The sequence below is a fragment of the Amphimedon queenslandica genome, unplaced genomic scaffold (assembly GCF_000090795.2).
Source record: "Amphimedon queenslandica unplaced genomic scaffold, v1.1 AMPQUscaffold_13341, whole genome shotgun sequence".
Lineage (NCBI taxonomy): Eukaryota > Metazoa > Porifera > Demospongiae > Haplosclerida > Niphatidae > Amphimedon > Amphimedon queenslandica.
In genome coordinates, this window is record NW_003546423.1 from 92,594 (window position 1) to 114,610 (window position 22,017).

Consider the following 22,017-nt stretch of genomic DNA (forward strand, 5'->3'; position numbering starts at 1 on the left):
TTACATGTACATGTGTTCAAAGTTAATACTCAGCATGAGGACATGTATATACGCATATGTGTAAAGAAAAACTAAAATTCTCTCCTAGTTATTTTTGATGAAATGTGACCAAAGTCCCAGTATATAGTACTAGGACTTTGGCCCAATTCTCAGCTCAAGGTTTGATGCACATCATTTTGTGATTTATAGTAATTAAGCAAAATAGAACAAGTTTCTATTCCTGGCAATCACTCACATGCATTATCCTGCTCTCTACTTTACAAATGAGATGGCGCACGGGCACAGTCAGAAAACCATTCTACCAATACCAGAGTCACAGTACAGCCTACTGAGCCTAGGCTATTATTTTATTTAGCCACTCCCTCAAACTCGACACGTGGAGAAACGTGGGTTCAGTCATCCTCAGGTTGTTAATCATATTTCTTGCTCGATTTCTTGTTGGTTTAGGTCATGTCGAAGAGGACTGATATTATGTAAACAACTGATCTTAAAGAAACCTTCACTTATAAGTTATGGCACAAAGGTATGTAGAGCACTAGCATTAATATTAGCTATTATAATTATTAAAAAATAATAATTAATTTGTTGGGTGATTATCATTGCCAAATTGCCAATCATGTCTGTTTGCCTGATTGTCTGCACGTATGCTCCTATATTGATCAAGAGAAATTTAGAGGGACACATGTAACTAGTACCCTTTCATTTCCCTTTCATTTGACTAGTTGTAGTTGAATGGTCATAGCTGTAGTCAATAAATTTGAGTATAAGAATTTTAATTCTTTGGAGTACATTACACTTTTACAATGTTGCTTGATTCAAACTCGGTGTTTCATTTATATTTTGCTTATAACACGAAATTTTATTATGGTAGTATAGCAAGTACATGGTAAATTCATAAATTTTAATACTAAATGTAAAGTGGCATAATGATAATTAGTCTTAGCTGTCCCGCTCCTTAGTGGGGTGAGACTACATATGCACAATGTATAGTAATTGTAAACTTTAGGGGACAGTATTTAATTGTTACGAGTTTTCATTTCTGAGAACTTAAGAGTTGTCTCTTTCCAGCGGGCCCAAACAATACCTTCACCATTAGTAGTTGAAGTATTATAATAACGACCATTAAGATTTGCTACATAGCACATAATATACCACCAGGCACCAATCCACTGCTGAGCACAGTTGTTTAGTGAAGCATCATTATCATTATCTCTTGTAGTGAATCTCCTGCTATTATGATAGTCCAAACTATCCCCAGCAGTACCAGAGTATCGTCCTACTGTTAGTATATATTTAGTGCAACTGTCACTAATACCAAATGTAGAGTAGTTAGCATAAGCTGTGTTCCCCTCAAAGTCTCCCAGGTCCACTCTTAGTGTGTTTGATCCTTCTTTAGTAAGACGATGAATCTTGCTCAATCCTAACCAAAACTCACCAGTAAGGTCACCAAATCCATACTCATAGTCAGTCCAGTTCCTATAGAAATCAACAGATCCATCTTGTCTCCTCTGAAATACAGTCCATCCGCCACCATCAGTCTCCATATCACAGTATACCTGTGATACATTAGAGTAATTATAAATTACTTTTAACTAACTTCAAATGGAGTCCCTCCATCAGGATTAACTGTATAAACGCCACTTGTAGTATTGCCATTCTCAAATAATCTTCTACAGTCTTTATTATCTAGTTTTATAGTGTCAGACTGTCAGTATTATCATTAACTGTTACCTGGTGGACAGGATTGTGGCTTTACAATAGGACATAAAATAATAGTCTTCACTGTTCCTTCTCTCATACGAATAGTCTGTCCTAAGTTACTACTGTTACAGCATATCCTTATATACAGTGATGGTTCGTGTTTATAGCGAGCCATACAATTAGATCCTTCTCCTTCATCCATGGTAACTATTATAGCAACAACATAAAGATGAACTAGCCTCAAGTAGCCAGACCTGCCCTCCTTGCCTTTGGAGGCACAGAGGACGGGCCTGGCTATGCGAGACTAAAGATGAAAATCTTACACATTTTACTAGAATATACATGTACATGTGTTTAACAAGGACTGTATACTGTATAGAATCTAAAGTATGTATTTATTGAGCTTCTGTAGTTTGTATTAATTCCAGCCACTTATCCCATGCAGACTTACATACCAATTTGACAGTAAGGAGGGCTTCCACTCCAATTGCCACTACTCAAGCATGTCCTAACAGCATTTCCAACTAAATTGTAGCCATTTTTACAGCTATATGTAGCTGTGCTGTTGTAAGAGTAAGAGTTTGATGAATAAAATACAGGTAGTCCTCCATTTGATTCAATCAGTAGCTCACTACAATTGACTATAATAATTAGAAGTAATTTTAAAAAATTAAGTGTAAACATCTAACCAATTTGACAGTAAGGTGGATTTCCACTCCAATTTCCACTACTCAAGCATGTCCTAACAGCATCTCCAACTAAACTATAGCCATCTTCACAACTATATGTAGCTGTACTGTTAACAGATATACTGTTGTAGCTCAAAATTGTTGCATTGTCATATAATTGGTCTGGAGTACCACATACTATACATAAATGTATATAATAATAATGATAATGATAATAATAATAATGATAGATCATTGTATATACTCACCAGTTGTAGAAGTAATGATATTATCTCCATTCACTTGAAAGATCCAAAGTCCTGCTACACGTACATTGCTGGTAGTTTCAATATTGACGACTGCTGGTGTCCTAGCACCTTCTACAGCAAAGTATGTGGAGTTTTCCCCTCCAGAATTAAATCCCACATAAGCCTCTGTTCCACCAAAGCCATTTGAGCCGCCACTTGCATCACCAGTGACCCAGTTTATACCATCATCAAGATAAAGGAACAAGACATAGGAACGACTCCCATCAGTAGCCAGGACACACTGAAATGTATTAAGCTACATGTTAATTGAAAAAGATTAAAGATTTAATAATGCTATTTGATATTATTTTTACTTTGTCGTTATTCTCCTCATAATATCCAACTCTGTACCATGTCACAATTACAACTGATTTAGCTGTAAATGAAGGTTGCCCTGGAAAAGCAAGTTGCACATCTTGTGCCACTTTGCTGACAATGGCACTTGCAGTAGTTTCTCTGTAATAAACTACTCCAGCTCCATTGCGTGTGTCTACATCAGCCCAGAAAGGAGCAATGAGTGTTTGAGGTAAAGGAAATGGATCAGACGTGTATCCATCAACTGCCTGATGAAATGAAAGGAGGCCGTTGTTGTTTATCTATAATGTAATAAGAATAAAAATTAATGGTATGTATTCATAATGTAGGGGGAGCTATTTCAAACTACTATGGTAATTTGTATTACTAACTTTGTGGTTTGAAAGAATGTGTTGTTGTAAGTGCTCAGCGCATAACTTTAGACTGTGTGGTGTGCAACTGATTTTTGTGTCATAAGCAGAGAGATACTATCATATCAATCACTGCAATGTAAATAAAATCTTTCTGCTTCGCTCTTTTTTGTTTTTTATACCTTGATTTGTTTGTCTATTTTTTTGTCATAATGACAACTACAAGGTGGTCAGCTCAGGTTTTCCTACAAAGCATACTAAGTGAGCTAAAAAGCATGCCTCATGAGCTGACAATTAAGCATTAAGTAACTTTTTTAATTTGTAAAAAATTCATTTTTGATTGGAATCAACTTAAAATGCACATGAGAGAGAATTTTATCCTATTTTTGAAAAATTTGGCCAAAGACTTTCTATAGTACAGAAACTTTGGCCTAATTTTTGAGTAACTTAAAAATTTATAAAAATTTAATTTTCATCAGAGTCTGCTCAATTTTTATACAACACAAGAACATGTATTACGTAGTCTATTAGAAAAAAATTTAAAATGAAAAATTTGCTCTAGCATTTTAAATAGAGTAGATCTATTATGGTATTTTGTCAAAATTAAATTTTTGAGCAGCTTTAAAATCCACTGACAAGAAGCTGCATGAGCACTATACTTTAAAAAATCTGCGGAAAACCCTGGATTAGCTGTAGTCTCGCAAGCCAGATTCAATGAAACAAATTTGATTATAATTGTTGATATATTATTCCATATTATTATTTGATTCTATATTTATTCTACTCACAAATACTGTGCTAAAATTGTATCCATAAAAAATAAAGTCATTTGATAGATTTATAGATGTAGCTTGATCATCAACATTAGTAAAAGTTTGATCTCCTGAAGATCCTGCAAATGAATAGAAACGTGATATGGGAACAGAAAGACCTACGAAAAATAATAACTTAACTCTATATAGTAAAATAAGAGTACTGACAGTTTTGTAGTGAGAGTAAGAAATACAGCAATAGCAAACAGCTCTGGTTCATGTTGCCACTTTAGCCACACCCACAATCTAACTGTAAATACCATTATGATATCATCCATAACAAAGCAAAGGAAAACACAACTGTACTATCAATTCACTCTTTCTCAGAGTAGACTAAAATATTATTTTAATCATAATTATACCATAATGCAGTGTAATTGGATTGCTGTGTACAGGGTTAACTTATTCAGAACACTAACGTACTACTATTTCTTAATACAGAGGTGTACATTCTTATTTCATCAGTACATGTACTTTATTGATACCAATTTAGAGTCCAAATATCAACCTATAAATTTGAAACATTAAGAATGTGCAGAGATGTCCTTATTGCAGGGCATCCTGTTTTATTTTACATTGACTACATTACATGCACTGCACTTTTAGAATCTTGCTTGTTTTGAAGTAGTTTTATTCATTACAAAGGATATTAGATCTACTAGTAAAAATTTAGTAGCCAGTAATGTTACATAGTGTATGGAAGTTACTGTAATATACTATCAGTAACATACCAGTAATTTTCATGATACTTTATTGTCAAATAATTATTTTAAACAGTACAAAGTATATGACACACTGTGTAATATTGAAATGACGATTGAAGAATAAAAAGAGGAAGGTTGCTGCTAACAGCTTTCCTTTTTTCATTCTCCCTCTCATCTTCTTTGTTTCTTTCCTTCTGCCTTCTCCTCCTTGTCCTCTCTTTAGGTTGTTATTATCTGCTATGCTATTTCTGGATTTATTTTGTGAATACCAGAAGAAGACTCTGAGTGGAGTTGTTCATAATTGTAAATAAGCCTACATAATATTTTATCATACTTATTGTTTTTTTTTTCATTAGTACTTATTAGTTGATACACAGTACAAGTCAAACAAAGCACAACTTATTTACACCAGGAGTGTGCTGCTCTGCAATAGCTTATCAATGAAAATGGCTTTAATGTTCTTGTAAATGACTTCAAGTAATATATTAGATATACAAATGAACCAAAAATGCCTTAAGAAAAAATTAAACCAAAAGATCAATGATATTATTGTTCATGAATAGACAATGTGTTGTCAATTATGACAATAAATCAAAGAAAAGGGGCCTAGGAAAAAAGTAGTTTAACCAAAAAAAAGCCAAAAAGTTAAAGAAAAATTATTAATCATTGTTCATGGATATAAAATAGTAATACTAGTAACTGCCCAGTTTGCCCACCAGCCATGAGTACCACTATCCCAGTTGAAATGAAGGTTTATCCTGTTGCCAAAGTTGTCTTCTGCAAGAAACTCATTGCAATCAAAATTCGTATTATGCCCAGAACCATCGTGTATATATAGTGACATATGATATGCCATAAACATAGCTATTCCCTCATTCCAAACTTTTTCAACTTGGGCAGAAGTAAAATCTAAAGAGTCATCACAACAATCGCAGTGAAGTATATTTTTATCACCAGTGCCAACAGGAATGTCCTGCTTGATCATTTCATGAGACCAGTATTCATGGCCTGGTTTAGCAATTCTTATATCTTCGGTTAGTTTGTATTCAATAAATGCACCGATCTTATGGCCTTTATTCGAGTGTACCATTGAAACCCATGCCGATTCAGCCGATGAAAGAAACTTTATTCCCTTGTATTCGAGTAATTTAACCAACTTTTGCACATCAGGAAAGACTTTATCTTTGTACTTCACTACACGGAGTTGATTGCAATAAGTTGCATCTTTATCAACAATTTCCAGATCATCTATTGTAGCAGAGAACTTTACAACGGTAATAGTAACTGGTGTACTGGTACTGGTCTCTTCCTCATCCAGCTTAGCTATCCACCTGTGCTCTCCCTCACTGGCAACGGGCACAGTGAAATATAACGGGACTCTTATATCTGAACCATCCGGCCCTGAACTATTGTTACCAGCGTGGTTTATATCATGATAAAAACTGTTCTCTTCCGTAGATTTTTTCCATTCATCTAAGTCAAGCTCTACTTTACCATCATCCAAAGTATATATAACAACGTTATCTTGCACGTATCCTTTTATCTGCTCCAGTAATTCATTGTCTGTATCTCCATTGTAGTTGACCGAAATGAATATACTGACCTGCATTGCACCATTAGAATAGACTTTGGTGTCTTGCCTGACACCAAATTCATCAGCATATATATTGACCAGAAAGATCAGGGCTGGATCAAAAGATGACATTGTAAACATCTTGTCTCTTTTACACTGGAAAGGTTTATTCCTCACCAGTCCTATCTACTGCAAATGGTCTCATTACTTTTATACAGTAAGAGGAGGAAAGAGGAAGGAAACATGTTCCTCTGATTCACTTATTGTTCTCAAGAGAGACAAGACAAAAGACCTAATGCACTATGTATAAGTTGTATTATGTGTTGTCAAACAGTACAACTACAGCAGACTAATATCCTGTTCAATTGGCAAAACAAACTCATGTTAGACCCTTAGGAGCTAGTGGACATGCAGTCTATAGGGGATGACACAAAGTTAATAGCAACTTATTTATCACATGATATCTAGTTAACCAACATAACTTGCAGGTTATGTCTCGAACCATATTAGTACCTCTCAAAAGATACCATGTCACTGCATGCCGATTTGGGTGAAGAATATTAACATTTAGGACTGTGAATAGGATAATCAAAACACTTGATCATCTTCAAAAGTAAATGTATATACATTGCATTAGTGATCATTTCTTTTATTATATTTTATTATATTAACAATGGTATATAAAGAAATGGAGTATTATTCTTACATGCAATAGATAAATAGAATATAGTACATGCATTTCATGTGGCATGGCATGGATTACTATTATACAGTGATTACAAATATGTTTTTAATTAAAACAAATGGTATAGTCTTGTGTAAGCACAGGAAACCATTACATATTCAAAAAGAAAATCAATACGAAACAGATATTTTCATTAATGAATGATAAATACAATGCAGCTGCTGGATTGTGTGAACACATAGCATATAATTATAACTGTGATACTGTTGCTATTAGAATAGAGTATTGTTTGCATAACATACACATACAGTATAGTAAATGAATGCATGCCCTCATGACTGCTCACAATAGAGCATTGTCCAATAATGCTCATGACTCATGAAAGAGGACTAAGAAGATACTGATTGAACATGGTTGATTGATATATATGGTGCTCTCTGTGTGGTTAGTAAAAATATGACAGTCTTCCCTTTGTGCATTACATGTACAGTATATGATTATGTGCATTCACTATTTGTCTCATTCTCTTTCTCTTTATTTCTTAATTCCCTCAACTTTCTCTTTTCATTCTCCCTCTATTGTCTTTTTTTATTTCTTTCCTTCTATTTTTCTCCTCCTTTATCTCTCTTCAGGTTGTTATGGTCTGCTACTAATCCTGGATTATTACTAAGGTGATTATTCTCCAAGTGCAGTTGTTCAGTCATAAATTGTAAATAATTTTATCAGGCAATTTACTACTTGAGTTGTTATTGCACCAGCCTAAGTTGGCAATTGGCAGGTATAGAATATCCTTCTGGGAGTTAAAAAGAGGGGATATGTTAATTACATTTTAGCTAGCTGCTATTACATGTATGGTGTACACATAATTTTTATAATTTTAGGTACACTCAGAGAGTTATGTCGTTTCTGCTAATATTGAGCACACTAGATTTTGTGAAACTGATCACACATGGGGGAAAATACAGCCCAGAAGAACCTTATCAGATACACATACAATAGCCAAATTTAAAACCTATCTTTATGTGAAATAATGTAAATTTTACCCCTGTTTTTGTGTGTATGTAGTATTGCTAAACATGCTGCATAATTTGTTTGCTTTGTGTTTGGTACTAAATAACATGCAAAAATGCTCTCATGACTTTTCACAACAATAGGCATTGTCAAACAATGCTCATATCAACCATGCATACAGCATGCATGAGATTGATATATAGTATTGTTTGCATAACATACATGTACAGTATAGTAAATGAATGTATGCCCTCATGACTGCTCACAATAGAGCATTGTCTAATAATGCTCATGACCATACAGCATGCATGAGATTGATAGTATTGTTTCCATAACATACACATACAGTATAGTAAATGAATGTATGCCCTCATGACTCCTCACAATAGAGCATTGTCTAGTTATGCTGTATGTTGTTTAACAATGCTCTATTGTGAGCAGTCATGAGGGCATGCATTCATTTACTATACTGTACATGTATGTTATGAAAACAATACTATCAATCTCGTGCACACTGTATGGTCATGAGCACTTTTAGACAACATTGCAGAGCCTGAAATTACAGTTGGACATCAGACGTTTTCCGACCATTTTGCTTAATTGTCCGACCAACTACCGTGTTGTTCTACCATTTTGTCTGAACATTAGTAAACAACACAAAATTTTTATTAGTAATTATTACTAAATTAATGGTTATGCTTTTGTAAAAAAATTTTTTAATTAAACTCACTAACAAGCACACACATTGACACATAAATGACCCCTAATATGTGTAAAAAGGATAAATGAACATGTTTGACCATTTCATTCAAATGTCAGACTGTGTTCAGACATAATGTCAGAACACTGTTTGAATGTAATTTCAGGCTCTGCATTGTGAGCAGTCTGAAGGCATACATTCATATGATGGAGTTTTTAATAATATTGAGGAGTCTTTAATATAGTGAGCAGCTTTTCACTTCCTTGTTTTTCTGTACAATGGGTTTTTACACATAATAGGCTAGGAAAAGAGCACTTGGTGGTAAGAAACTATAATGCTAAAATCAACTATAGGCTAACATAAAATGCAATGAGTGATTGAACTTTTCAAATGTTTTATGACTTTTATCTCATCAAACACTTCAACCTAAACATCATCACAACTCACTTTAAACTCCTGGACCACAAGCTAAACTGTCTGTTCGGTGTTATGGTCATGTCTAAGACCTGAAACTTCACTTTTGATGCCTTTGACAACTGGGAGGACATGTTGACTCTGTAGGGAAACATTTGCATAGTCAGATTAAGCACTTCCTTCCTGTGATGCATAATAGATGTATAACCCACAATGATGTGCATGTAGAGTAACATGATGTTTAACTATAAAGTATATGTACAGGCTGCAGTGTTCAGTGTCCAAAGCATCAGTCATAACTGGAAAATCTATACAAAAATTAATAATTATTCTAAATAACACTTTCAATGGTCCAGGAATTTCAATTGGATGGTTATAATACCCATACATAAATGACATGATTCTCTTTGAAACCTACTGTTGTGCTCCTTTGGAATGTCTCTCCTTATAAATCAGTGATTAAAAAAAATTTAACGTAGACCTGGTAAACTATAGATAGCGAACAATTTTTTCTTAGTCTTCAATTTTTTTCAATTTCATTTTAATAATTTCTGTGGTATTATTAATCAACACGTAAATAGAACTGCTAACAAAAATAATCATGTGAACTCATTAAATTCTAGCAAAAGTTTGAAAGTACCTTTAAAATTCACACACAAGAATACCACATACAGCAACTATCATAAACTAATTTAAAGTTTTAAAGCAAAAGTGTTATATGATTGTAGTGATAATGCCACAATCTTTTTGGCTTTGATCTCATTTGGGATGTTGAGGGAAAAGTTTGACTTGACTGACTTTTTCCCACCAAATCCAAAGACTCCTCCTTGGTGCTCCATTCTAGGAAACAGAACAGCTCGTTCAGCACCAGTGCTACTGGATAGAAAAGGTTTGTCCACAACTTCTTTCATTTCCATAGACCAATCACAAGACCATTTATCAAAAAATGTGTTCTTTCTCAGTATCATCACTTGCCTAAGAAAACAAAAAAGAAATATTAGGAGCAATAATAAATAGAGGGAGGAAACAAAAGAGAGTGATTGTTATTGTTCCATATATTACTTGTCAGTTGCTATGAATATCTTTATTGGATCATCATTTAAATCAACATGACCAATGTATTCCTCTTTACCATAAAGCTCTCCATTATTGTAATCCTATAGGACATAATTAAATGCAAAAGCTATTAAAATTTCATGACTCAAGAAAATGATAAAATTGCCCAGTATAACTAATTAAATGACTGAAGTGCAATGTGCATACATATATGATCAAGAGCGGAATCATCCACTCTTGATATGAATGACTCACAATAAAGACTGCATAACCTGAAGCAACGGTCAGAGAGAATGGACGTATAACCTGCAAAGAAAAGAATTGAAATTCTTGGATGCATTTCCATTCTCAATACCTTATCATTTCCTATGTAACGTGCAATACGAAGCTGCATCAAATTGAGTTCACCTACTTGAGTAGTCCTGGACAACAGATATAGAGAATGAGTATTATCATTAGCACATTACCTTTGTACTGCTAGTAGTGTAGCACTGGTGAAGTCAATCAAGCCACCAGTTGGTTTGAAAACAAGACCCAGGACACCTTTACCAGTACCTTTGATGAAACCAAGTACACCTTCCTTCATTGCACCTATTACAAATAATTATAATTTAGTACAACAAGGCAATATATATGAGGTTTAAATAATAAAACTATTATGATGAACTATTAATCTTACAAGCAATTATAGTATGTGATTATTGTGCATTTGTAATAATAACATTTTTTTACCTTTCACAGGTTGTGTCACAATACCAGTCAGACCTTGATAAAACCCCTAACAAACCACAACCATACATGTACATAGTAATATCAATCATTATTATTACTTTTCCAAGTGTTTCAACTCCTCTACCAAATGACTTTTGTTCTGGCCTGCTTTCCTGATATTCACTGTCAAAAGTCAATTTCGCAAAACTATCTCCTAACACACGAGTAACACCAGCACCTATTCCAATAACACCACCTGGTGGAGATGGGAAGATTGAGAAAAAAAAAGAAGAGAGTAGTATTAGGTTTGCGTTACATGGCTGCAACATTTTGATAAATTAATGACTATAGTTACTCACCAACAGTTCCACCAATGAATTGATGTGTTCCTAGAGCTAAGCCTTCAAAGAATTCCTCAGGTCCAACAACTGCTCCCTAAAACACACAAAGTTTAGTAGTTACAAGTTTAGTTGATAGACACAACTTGATATTAGGATCATAGAATGCTGTTATAGCTCATACATAAACACAATGGCACTGAAGCAGTGACAGGCAAAAATAGGCACCAAATAAAGATGAGACAAATATGAACAAAATAACTGACAACATGTAACTGATATTGTTGTGTAAGTACTAACTTGGAATGGTTGGTAAAAAAGGTCAACTGTTCCTTCAGTAAATCCACGAAGAAAGCCAACAGGGTTGCCTATTACTTCCAAACTCAACACAACACTGTACAACTGATACAAGAACTAACAAGAAACAAACAATAATTATTACTTAACAAAATGAATGAGGGAATGAGTCATACTTGTTGCTTGTAGTGGTCAATGATGCGATTCTGCAATGCTTTGGTTGTTAAAGCTTGCTCCTTTATCTCAAAATACCCTAACCTATTAAAACATGTAAGCATGAGGGAAGAATTGTGCAAATCCTCGACTAATTTTTGAAAATACAATTATGAGAAATATAATGTAGCTAGGACAATACATGAAATTATTTGTGAATTGCAAGACATTGTTTTCTCCTCAATCACTCTCATATCATTCAAGAAATGCTACATATACAATGCTATGTGGCAATAGTAATTAAGCAAATTCAAAATGAGACTAAATTATGAAACTTTAATTACTTCAATTCAGCATCATTCGCTTGAGCAAAAAGACCAACAACAGATGTGATCAAGTTAAGAACATATTTAAATATAAAATTCTGATCTGCAAAAAAGCTGATCTCTTCTTTCTTTTTATCAGAAAGCTTCAATGAAAAAGTAAGGTGAAGCTAAACAATGATAAAGAAGTATTAAAATGAATAGAATAAGATATTATAGTATCATTATTTTTATTATTGCTTAATTATATTTCTTTACTTACATCAATAGGAGACAGATGAACAAACTTAAAGAATGTTTTATTAATTGATGAAGAACTAGCCTTGAGATTAAACAAAAATATGTAATTATAGATCCTGAGTACAATATGACTCTTACTGAAGAAGTTGCTACAAGAGTTTGAAGTGATGTCTTTGTCATTTTTATCTGCTCTTGCAATAGCTCCTCCTATACAAGTAAACATAATCACAAGTATGCTAAATGAGGTAAACAACATGAGCTTCATGAGCTGACAAGCACTACAATACAGTACATGACTTTGAAGCAAATTAAAAAATTCGTAAAAATCTAATTGCGGTCAGAATCAGCTCACACTTCCTACACAACATAAGTATCTACATATATATGCATTAGAAAAATTACAAAAGTGAAAAAGTCCCTCCTTTTCATTTTAGTAAAATTTGGCCGATTAGGGTCTATGCATCAGAAAAATTATAAAAGTGGTAAATTCTTTTTTTCCATTTTTGGTGAAATTCAACCGACGACCATGTACTATAGTACAGGGACTTTGGTCTAACTTTGGAGCAACTTCAAAAATTTGTAAAAAATCCAATTGTAATTGGAATCAGCTCAAACTTCTTACGCAACATGTATGCATTGGAAACAATTATAATTTCTCCTTGTCATTTCTGGTAAAATTTGGCCAAAGGCTATGTACACATAATACAGAGTCTTTGGCCTAATTTTAATTTTGACAATCCACTGACAAGAAGCTGCATGAGCACTGTGCCAAAGTCCCATGGAAAATTCTATTTACATGCCATGTAGCTCCAAATTTTGTTTGCCAAAAATTCAGCACTTTTGTATTACAAAATTTTGCTTCATGTGGATAGTATGCACATTTACAAGAGATATGACAATTATTTACAAAAATTAAGAAATTTAGATTTTTGACACATATTTTGACTGAAAAATTTAAAGAATTACATTAAACTAATTTTGCTCATGCTTTAAAATGATTTAATAATACTAACATCATTTTTGGGTGCAGCTAAGAACTGAAATAATGGAATCAGCTCAACGAGCCAGTCAAGATCAATGATGAGTCCCATCTCTTGTATGAGCGTTTGCAAGAATCTTTATGAGAAAAAAAGAGAGAAAGAAAATTACATGGAGTTAGTAGTAAAAAGAGGAAGAGATAGAAAGAGAGAGGGAGAGAAAAAGGATGAGGAAGTGAGAGAAAGGTGAGTGGTAACATTAAATCCAACAACTGACTGTATGTCATGATTATTCTTAAGAACAAGTGATAGCTCCAGGAAAGGTTTTGGAGGAGCAGAAGATCCAACTTTAGGAGGAGGTGGATAGCAGTAGAATATTGATGGATTACGAGCATTAGGCAACTGATTGTCAACCTAAAAATAATGCACAAGTTGAAAATTAAACCCCAAATTAATCATGATAGTTTCTGAATAAATTATAATACATGTACATAAAATTACTAAACAACAAAAAGTGCCTCTTCCTCTATCTTTCATTTATTCTCTCCCTTTCTCTTGTCTTAATAAACTGATCCATCGTATTGTAGTAATTTTTATTACCTGCACTTTGTTAATTCTTAAGTTAAATGTTGTCATTTGTTGCGACTTAGTCACTTTAACAGTTAGTCCATTAAAATAACTTCTTCTCAGTTTACTCCTTTTGTCTGAATTTATCAAATACACCTAACAAAGTAAGAGAACAGACATCAAGTCAATAACCTATTACATACAATGTACATGTACATGCATGTATACATTAGCCAAGTGTCAGTAGGATTAGTAGGTTAGTAGGATTAGCACTATAATTCTACTACTAAATTCCATTAGACTTTGGTTACTGCATAGTGGGTAAATTTGGAGGGGATTAAATTTGGCGAATTTGGCATTTTGATAGCCATTCGCCAAAATAAAACCCCACTATTTTGAGCCATTATACGCATGCTCAATGGCACGTGGCCACAAATTCACCAAATTAAAACCCGCCAATCACCAAAATTTAGCAATTCACCAAAAAAATTTAGCCCCTCCAAATTTACCCGCTATATGGTAGATTCTTAACGTTTGGCTTTAAAATCGATTATAGCTACAGTATACAAGTACACTAGTATCAAATCACTTTTACACTGATACTATTACTGGTGGGAATTTATACTGATAGATTGGTGGTTTTGTGAAGAAAGAAGAATCGGCATATACATGGCTACAAAAATCACCAATATTACAATTGTCAATCCAACATAAACTTCACTAACATTTCATCTTATATCTGCTAAAATCAATGATACAATAAGCTATAATATTAAAAATTTTTAATGGCATAATTATGCTTATTTTTCTTGTCAATCTATGGAAATTACCTCATCTTCATTGGAGAACTCAATTGATACATCACCAGATATCTTGATGACTTCATTCTTCTTTTTCTTCCCATACAGCTCCTCAAGCTTGTCTGAGACTTCAATCTCAACTGCCTTCCATTGCTTGCGAGACTTTTCAATCTCCCACAAAACAGGGGACCTAAAAGTATGCAATGAAAGATTTAAAACATGGACTATAGAGCTTTGTGATCAGAATAAACTAAAATAAATGTACAACTAAGTAAAAAAATTAAAAAAACTATGGACTATAAGAATCTATATGTATTTTCTTATTTTAGAATTGTCAAAAAATTAGTAACCATGCATGTATTAGAGAAAATGCAAGAAAACTATGATATTCATAAAAGCAAAACATGATAAAAGTCCCTGGCATACAAGTATATACATACATCCAATACTTACTGTGGTAGGCCAATGTAAGCAACTTCAATCCCTTTATTACTGTTAACCAGTGAGAGTCCAATGGCTACTATTGATAGTGTAGCATTAAGAGATGGTACGGAGCGGGTCCCTAGCGCAGTATCTACTACTTCTTTGTCAGGAGTGAATAACAGAACACGTTGCAAGTCATCAGTAAATGAGACCCAATAACCTAATGGTTAATTAAAATAGAAAATAGTTTGTCACATTATTTTTCATTATAATACTCAATTATACACTCTTGCTTGCAAGTGTGTTCATGTCTTTCTGACGATATGATTTTTAAGGCTCTGTGGTTAATTTAAAACATTTAATTTCATGGGAAATACTGTGGTACATGTATTTAATTAGCAATAATAAAGTATACCCTTATTGTCATCTGTTGCCATTTCTTTCTGTCCTTCTCCTCCTCCTCCTCTGATTCTCTTCACACTTCCCTTCAGTTTAGCAGTAGCTAGTGAAATGCCAATAATTTGCTTCTTTAAATCAGCCTCACCGCCATCAGCTAATGAAAGATAAATGCTTCCATGATCATCCTACAAAAGTACATTGAGGATCATTGTATAACTTATGACAAGACTTTAATTTAATGTATCAAGTATTTAAAGCTATTATCTGTTATCATTCTATTATTAGCTACCACAATAAGTTGAGATTTTTAATTCTTTCTAATTGCAGGTAATCAATTGCAATATAAATTGATGTGCATAATTAGTAATCACCAATCCACAATTATTAATTCCCAACCAACACCCCAGCTACATGTATATGGCGTGACCTGAATACAGAATATACTACAGGAGGAGATGTGCAGCACTGCCATAGGACATAAAAAATTTAATAATTAACATACATTATTTATTATGCTAGTAAACTACTAATTGGCTGTTTTTTACTTACTTTAAGACTATATTTTTTGAATGAGGTATTAGTGCCCTCCTTTCTCCATAGTACCTCCTTTTTTGCATTCAAATCATCCCACACAAATAGCCTGGAGACTCCAGATGGAAGTACTCTCACTTTAACAACACTGTCACCCTCTCTATTTTGAAAAAGAGCCAAAAGAAAAAGAGGAGCAGTCAGTAAGAAAGAAATTTATACAGAACATACTTTGTAGCTTGCCCGTATTCGATATTGACTGGTAGTGTATTAATTAGCTGAAGAGGAGCAGCTCCAGTAGTGTATGGAAGGAATGTAATGACATTAGCAAAGCCTGACACCGACACATGTACTGTCACTGCAGATACCTATTGAAATACTCAAATATCACTTATATTTACTGAGCACATGTACATGGAGTAGACTGGTAGGATTTTCCACTAAGTGAGTTAAAATGCTACCACATTACTAACTTTATCCCAAAATTGGCCCGTTTTAAAGATGCTCATAGTCTCGCCCCGCCCCTTCACTACTCACAGGTAGCGAAGGGGTGGGCCACCGGCCAGACTAAAATGTTCATAACTCAAAAAATATTTGTTAGAATTAGCTCAAAATTTCTACGTAGTATAAGAACATCAATGTGTATTTTAAAATGTAATAAAAGTTTTGGGTGATTTTGGAGCCATTTTCTAAAAAAACCATGGGCTATAGCCTTGGGCATTTTTCGGAATTTTGACATTTTCTTAAAATGGCCGTAACTTGAAAAATTAAAGCCGGAATGAGCTCAAACTTTCTACACAGCATAAGGACATCAATATGTACCAGAAAATGTAATAAAAATTTGAGGTGTTTATGGAGCCATTTTTTTGAAAAACCATGGGGATATTTTTTGGAATTTTGACATTTGTGACCATAATTGACAAAAGGGCCCTTATGGCGGATTTTTAAATTGATCGTTATAATGGAAAATATCAACCTGTGAGTGCTTTGTTAGACAATCATTGTTTCTAAAAGTTTCATGGTAACTTTTTGCATCCTGTGGAGTAATTTTCTGATAAATGGGGCTCAGGAAGTTGGATTTCTTAGGCTAGAAAGACAAATTTCACTACCCGCCATAAGGTACCTTTTGTCAATTATGGTCACATTTTCTTAAAATAGCCATAACTTGAAAAATTAAAGTCGGAATGAGCTCAAACTTTCTACAAAGCATAATGACACCAATATGTTTAAAAAATGTAATAAAAATTTGGGGTGATTTTGAAGCCATTTTTTGGAAAAAAACCATGAGCTATAGCCTTGGGTATTTTTCAGAATTTTGACATTTTCTTAAAATGGCTGTAACTTGAAAAATTAAAGTTGGAATGAGCTCAAACTTTCTACAAAGCATAATGACACCAATATGCATCAAAAATTGTAATAAAAATTTGGGGTGATTTTAGAGCCATTTTTTGGAAAAAACCATGGGCTATATATAGCCTTGGGTATTTTTTAGAATTGGCTCATTTTCTTAAAATGGTCATAACTTGAAAAATGTTTGTCAGAAACAACTCAAACTTTCTACACAGCATAAGGGCATCAATATGTATCAGAAAATGTAATAAAAATTGGGGGTAATTTCGGAGCCATTTTTTTGAAAAAACCATGGGTTATATATAGCCTTGGGTATTTTTCAGAATTTTGACATTTTCTTAAAATGGCTGTAACTTGAAAGATTAAAGTCGGAATAAGCTCAAACTTTCTACAAAGCATAAGGACACCAATATGCATCAAAAAATGTAATAAAAATTTGGGGTGATTCTGAAGCCATTTTTTGGAAAAAAACCATGGGCTATAGCCTTGGGTATTTTTCAGAATTTTGACATTTTTAAAAATGGCCATAACTTGAAAAATTAAAGCCGAAATGAGCTCAAACTTTCTACAAGGCATAAGGACACCAATATGCATCAAAAAATGTAATAAAAATTTGGGGTGATTTTGAAGCCATTTTTTGGAAAAAAAAAAATGGGCTATAGCCTTGGGTATTTTTCAGAATTTTGACATTTTCTTAAAATGGCCATAACTTGAAAAATTGAAATCGGAATGAGCTTGAACTTTCTACAAAGCATAAGGACACCAATATGTATCAAAAAATACAATAAAAATTTGGGGTGATTTCGGAGCCATTTTTTTTAAAAAACCATGGGCTATAGCCTTGGGTATTTTTCAGAATTTTGACATTTCCTTAAAATGGCTGTAACTTGAAAAATTGAAATTGGAATGAGCTCAAACTTTCTACAAAGCATAAGGACACCAATATGTATCAAAAAATGCAATAAAAATTTGGGGTGATTTCGGAGCCATTTTTTTGAAAAAACCATGGGCTATAGCCTTGGGTATTTTTCAAAAATTGGCTCATTTTTCAAAATGGCCATAACTTCAAAAATGTTTGTCGGAAACAACTCAAACTTTCTACACAGCATAAGGGCATCAATATGTATCAAAAAATGTAATAAAAATTGGAGGTGATTTTGGAGCTATTTTTTTGAAAAAATCATGGGCTATAGCCTTGGGTATCTGAAAAATTGAAGTTGGAATCAGCTCAAACTTTTTACACATAAGCATAAGGACCCCAATATGTATCAGAAAATTTAATAAAAATTTGATGTGATTCTAGCGCCATTTAAAAAAAAACCACAGGCAATATAGCCATTGCTTCTTTTCAAAAATTGGCATATTTTAAAAATACTCATTACTCAAAAAATATATGTATCAGAAAATGGGGGGAACATGGTGGTTTCATACCACATACATGTACCAACATCTTTTGTTAAGACCAACCATTCTTCAATTATTTACTGGGCACAGATATTATACATGTAAGTGTGGCTGCATAAAAGCAACTTTAAAAATTCACTAAACAATATGCCAAAAATCTTGTATAGAAAATGTAATAGGGTCCATTACATTTTCTGATGCATTTACTTTTGTTCTTACCTTAGCTGAGTTGAGCCTTAACAAATAAGAGCCTTTAATCCTGTAATCAAAAGGGCTTGACCAAGTAGTCAGTGATGGCTCATCAAGAACATCAACTAATATTTTACCATTATTAATTTGTGGCCAAAAAGACACAAACTACATAAATACATATAAAAAGGAATCATATTGATTGATTTGGCTAACCTCTTTTGGCTTTAATTTGATAGTGTCACTCACTGGCCGATCATACTCCAATACAGTTATAATATCCTATTTATGAATTATACATGTAGCTTATTGCATTGATCAATAAAAATGCAGCATATACAATGTATACATACACATGTATTTGATGCTGTAAGAAAAATTGAAAGTTTACAACCTTTTGGAAACTAATTTTATAATTTTCTTAATAAATAGTATTGCTATTAGTAAATCTTTGCATGCAATAATTATGCTGCTTACCTCAGTTTTGTTGTGTATCATGTAGAATGGAGTTAGAGTGATGACCTTTGTGAATGAGAAAGTAGCCATTTTACAAGTGAATCCCATCTACACAATGTATAAAGGGAGAAAGCACAATATAATTAGTAAGGGAGTAGTTCAGTGCCTATACCGGTACCTGATAAACTTTATTATCAGTAGAGGAGCTGACAATCCCTTCACTCCCAACAGTATCTAATGAGAAGTTTTTAGACCAGTCACTCCATGATCCATCTTTAGTCTTTACTCTTACAGACACCTATAAGGAAAAGAGATCAATAGTTACAACAAGCTGCTCATTGAATGCAAAACAATGATTCCCTTTCTCTAAGTCCCCATAGTACAATTGGCAATGATATCATACCTATATAGGAACAACAATTTTTATTCACTACTAAAACCTGAATTTGTGAAGGCCCACAAAAACCCACCATTATTATGAACTTGCCAACAGTGTAAAACAGATGAGATTATTTGACAAAGCAATAATGTTCCATAAATTTGGTTCTCTAGTTTTGGCTATGCAACACTTTAATTATAAATTTTAGTGAAAAGATCAAGATTTTTTATAATACTGAAATATATAAAGAAAAAAGTAATCTTAATAAATCAATGTATAATTATTTAAATTATTTTATCAAAAGGCCTATTTCAAGTACATGTACATTAATTAATCATAGTTCAAGAGTAATTTACAGTTCAAGAGTAATTTACAGTTCAAGAGTATAGAACTTTAGCAGAACTAACGACCCAGCAGGCATACCAATCACCACAATCCCAGTTCATCACTATCTCCACTTTATTCCCAAAGTTATCCTGGAGCTGGAAATTATTCATCTGTATATTGACTTTCCCCCAGGTATTGCCATTTTTACCATCATATAAACCCAGATATTCGTTAACAATTCGTATCATAACTATTCCAGCACCCCAAGCAGTATCAATAGAGGAAGACGATATATCTTCTGGATCCTCCCAAGCTTGGCAAGAAGTTTTGTGATAGGGCTTGCCACTATATCCACGCATCTCAACCTCACTGCTAGAATATGAACGGCAATTATAAACAGTGTGAGCTTTAGTATTTCCATGCTCGAGAAAAAAACCGGCTTTATGACCTTTTTTTGACATGACCATTGAGAGCCATGAATTACCACTTGTTCCTACAAATTTGATTCCTTTATAATCGATACATTTAACCAGCTTTTGCGATTCTGGGAAAACATTAGGCGTGTATCGTAAAACACGTAGCAAACTTTGACCAGCTGAATCTCTATCCTCTATGGTAAAATCAGATCCTGTAACACTAAATGCCAGCACATTTACAGTAACTGGTGTATTGGAATTGGTCTCACTCTCACCCATCTTAGCTATCCACTTGTGCTCTCCTTCACTGTTAAACGGTACAGTGAAATATAAAGGGACTCTTATATCAGAAGTGACTCCTAATGTAGATTTGTCACCAGAGTGATCTAGATCGTGATTGAACTCATTGCTGGTAGTAGATTTGGTCCATTCGCTACTAAGAGGGCTCATACCATCATCCAGCGAATATATAGCGACATTTTCCTGCACGTGTCCTTTTATCTGGTCCAGTATTCCTTCATCTGTATCTCCATTGTAGTTGACTGAAACAAATATACTGACTTGCATTGCACCATTAGCATAGACTCTGGTGTCTTGCCTGTCACTGAATTCATCAGCGTATAAATTAACCAGTATAATCAGGGTTGGATCAAAAGCTGACATTGTAAACATCTTTTCTCTTTTACACTAGAAAGGTTTATTCCTCACCAGTCCTATCTACTGCAAATGGTCTCATTACTTTTATACAATAAGAGGAGGAAAGAGGAAGGAAACATGTTCCTCCAATTCATAATTCTCATGGACAAAGAATGATATGATAATTCATTTACTGTATCAGACAAATTAAGTACTAGATTAGTCTGTGACTATACTGTATAGGTCAAACAAACTCTCTTTTATTTACAAGCTCAGCAATATAATTAATCTTAAGCAAAATAACAAAAAGAAGAAGTCTCTGTGGAGGACTCAGATATCACACCCAATGTAGTTTCAATATAATTTAGATAATGTATGTTTACAGAGTTGCATGCAAATAATTAGTCTCTGAGTGGTAACTTATCATTTGTGTAACTTCTAATAGGCTTTGATTTTGATATAGGGATCAAGATAGCCTCAATAATGGTATGATAATTCATTTTCTGTATCAGACAAATTAAGTACTAGATTAGTCTGTGACTATACTGCATAGGTCAAACAAACTCTCTTTTATTTACAAGCTCAGCAATTATGATTAATCTTAAGCAAAATAGCAAAAAAGAATTCTGTGTGGAGGACTTAGATATGACAACCAATGTAATTTGAATTTTAATTCAGATACATGTACATGTGTGTTTACAGTGTTGCATGTGTCAATTAGTCTCTGAGTGGAAACTTATGATTTGTGTAAATTTTATTAGGCCTTACTTTTCTTTACTTGTATCTAAATGTAGCTCTACTGATACA

General features: G+C 33.5%; 2 protein-coding genes across 2 annotated transcripts in view; both read right to left on the bottom strand.

Annotated features, from left to right (window-relative positions):
- Positions 1-833: 833 nt before the first annotated feature.
- On the bottom strand, positions 834-4,496 carry LOC109582970 (sushi, nidogen and EGF-like domain-containing protein 1). Its single transcript, XM_019998068.1, has 9 exons — positions 4,323-4,496; positions 4,131-4,273; positions 2,992-3,273; positions 2,639-2,933; positions 2,391-2,567; positions 2,157-2,342; positions 1,732-1,908; positions 1,598-1,686; positions 834-1,556 (listed from the first exon to the last, which is right to left on the bottom strand). The coding sequence occupies exons 1-9, from the start codon at positions 4,372-4,374 to the stop codon at positions 1,017-1,019; spliced, it is 1,941 nt and encodes a 646-aa protein (XP_019853627.1). The 5' UTR covers positions 4,375-4,496; the 3' UTR covers positions 834-1,016.
- Positions 4,497-9,779: 5,283 nt separating this feature from the next.
- Positions 9,780-22,017, bottom strand: part of LOC100633007 (vacuolar protein sorting-associated protein 13C-like) — a 54,243-nt gene continuing 42,005 nt past the window's right edge. Inside the window, exons 20-44 of the mRNA XM_019998069.1 lie at positions 19,631-19,750; positions 19,474-19,560; positions 19,213-19,278; positions 19,027-19,164; positions 16,285-16,421; positions 16,075-16,216; positions 15,542-15,710; positions 15,157-15,346; positions 14,734-14,893; positions 13,937-14,059; positions 13,614-13,750; positions 13,373-13,475; positions 12,498-12,566; positions 12,382-12,441; positions 12,141-12,289; positions 11,820-11,901; positions 11,647-11,760; positions 11,368-11,443; positions 11,128-11,264; positions 11,030-11,075; positions 10,765-10,888; positions 10,653-10,719; positions 10,553-10,603; positions 10,304-10,398; positions 9,780-10,216 (exon numbers count right to left, since the gene is read on the bottom strand). Of these exons, the coding sequence (XP_019853628.1) occupies positions 9,934-10,216; positions 10,304-10,398; positions 10,553-10,603; positions 10,653-10,719; positions 10,765-10,888; positions 11,030-11,075; positions 11,128-11,264; positions 11,368-11,443; positions 11,647-11,760; positions 11,820-11,901; positions 12,141-12,289; positions 12,382-12,441; positions 12,498-12,566; positions 13,373-13,475; positions 13,614-13,750; positions 13,937-14,059; positions 14,734-14,893; positions 15,157-15,346; positions 15,542-15,710; positions 16,075-16,216; positions 16,285-16,421; positions 19,027-19,164; positions 19,213-19,278; positions 19,474-19,560; positions 19,631-19,750 (2,925 nt within the window). The 3' untranslated portion in view covers positions 9,780-9,933. The remainder of the gene's footprint in view (positions 10,217-10,303; positions 10,399-10,552; positions 10,604-10,652; positions 10,720-10,764; positions 10,889-11,029; positions 11,076-11,127; positions 11,265-11,367; positions 11,444-11,646; positions 11,761-11,819; positions 11,902-12,140; positions 12,290-12,381; positions 12,442-12,497; positions 12,567-13,372; positions 13,476-13,613; positions 13,751-13,936; positions 14,060-14,733; positions 14,894-15,156; positions 15,347-15,541; positions 15,711-16,074; positions 16,217-16,284; positions 16,422-19,026; positions 19,165-19,212; positions 19,279-19,473; positions 19,561-19,630; positions 19,751-22,017) is intronic.

Bases quoted from the DNA above. Each gene is read 5' to 3' on its own strand.
- LOC109582970 (XM_019998068.1), bottom strand. From the start codon at position 4,374: ATGAACCAGAGCTGTTTGCTATTGCTGTATTTCTTACTCTCACTACAA. The intron at 3,274-4,130 runs GTGAGTAGAATA...ATTACATTATAG, and splicing joins ACAATTTTAGCACAGTATTT to ATAAACAACAACGGCCTCCT. The intron at 2,568-2,638 runs GTGAGTATATAC...ATTTATGTATAG, and splicing joins TATCATTACTTCTACAACTG to TATGTGGTACTCCAGACCAA.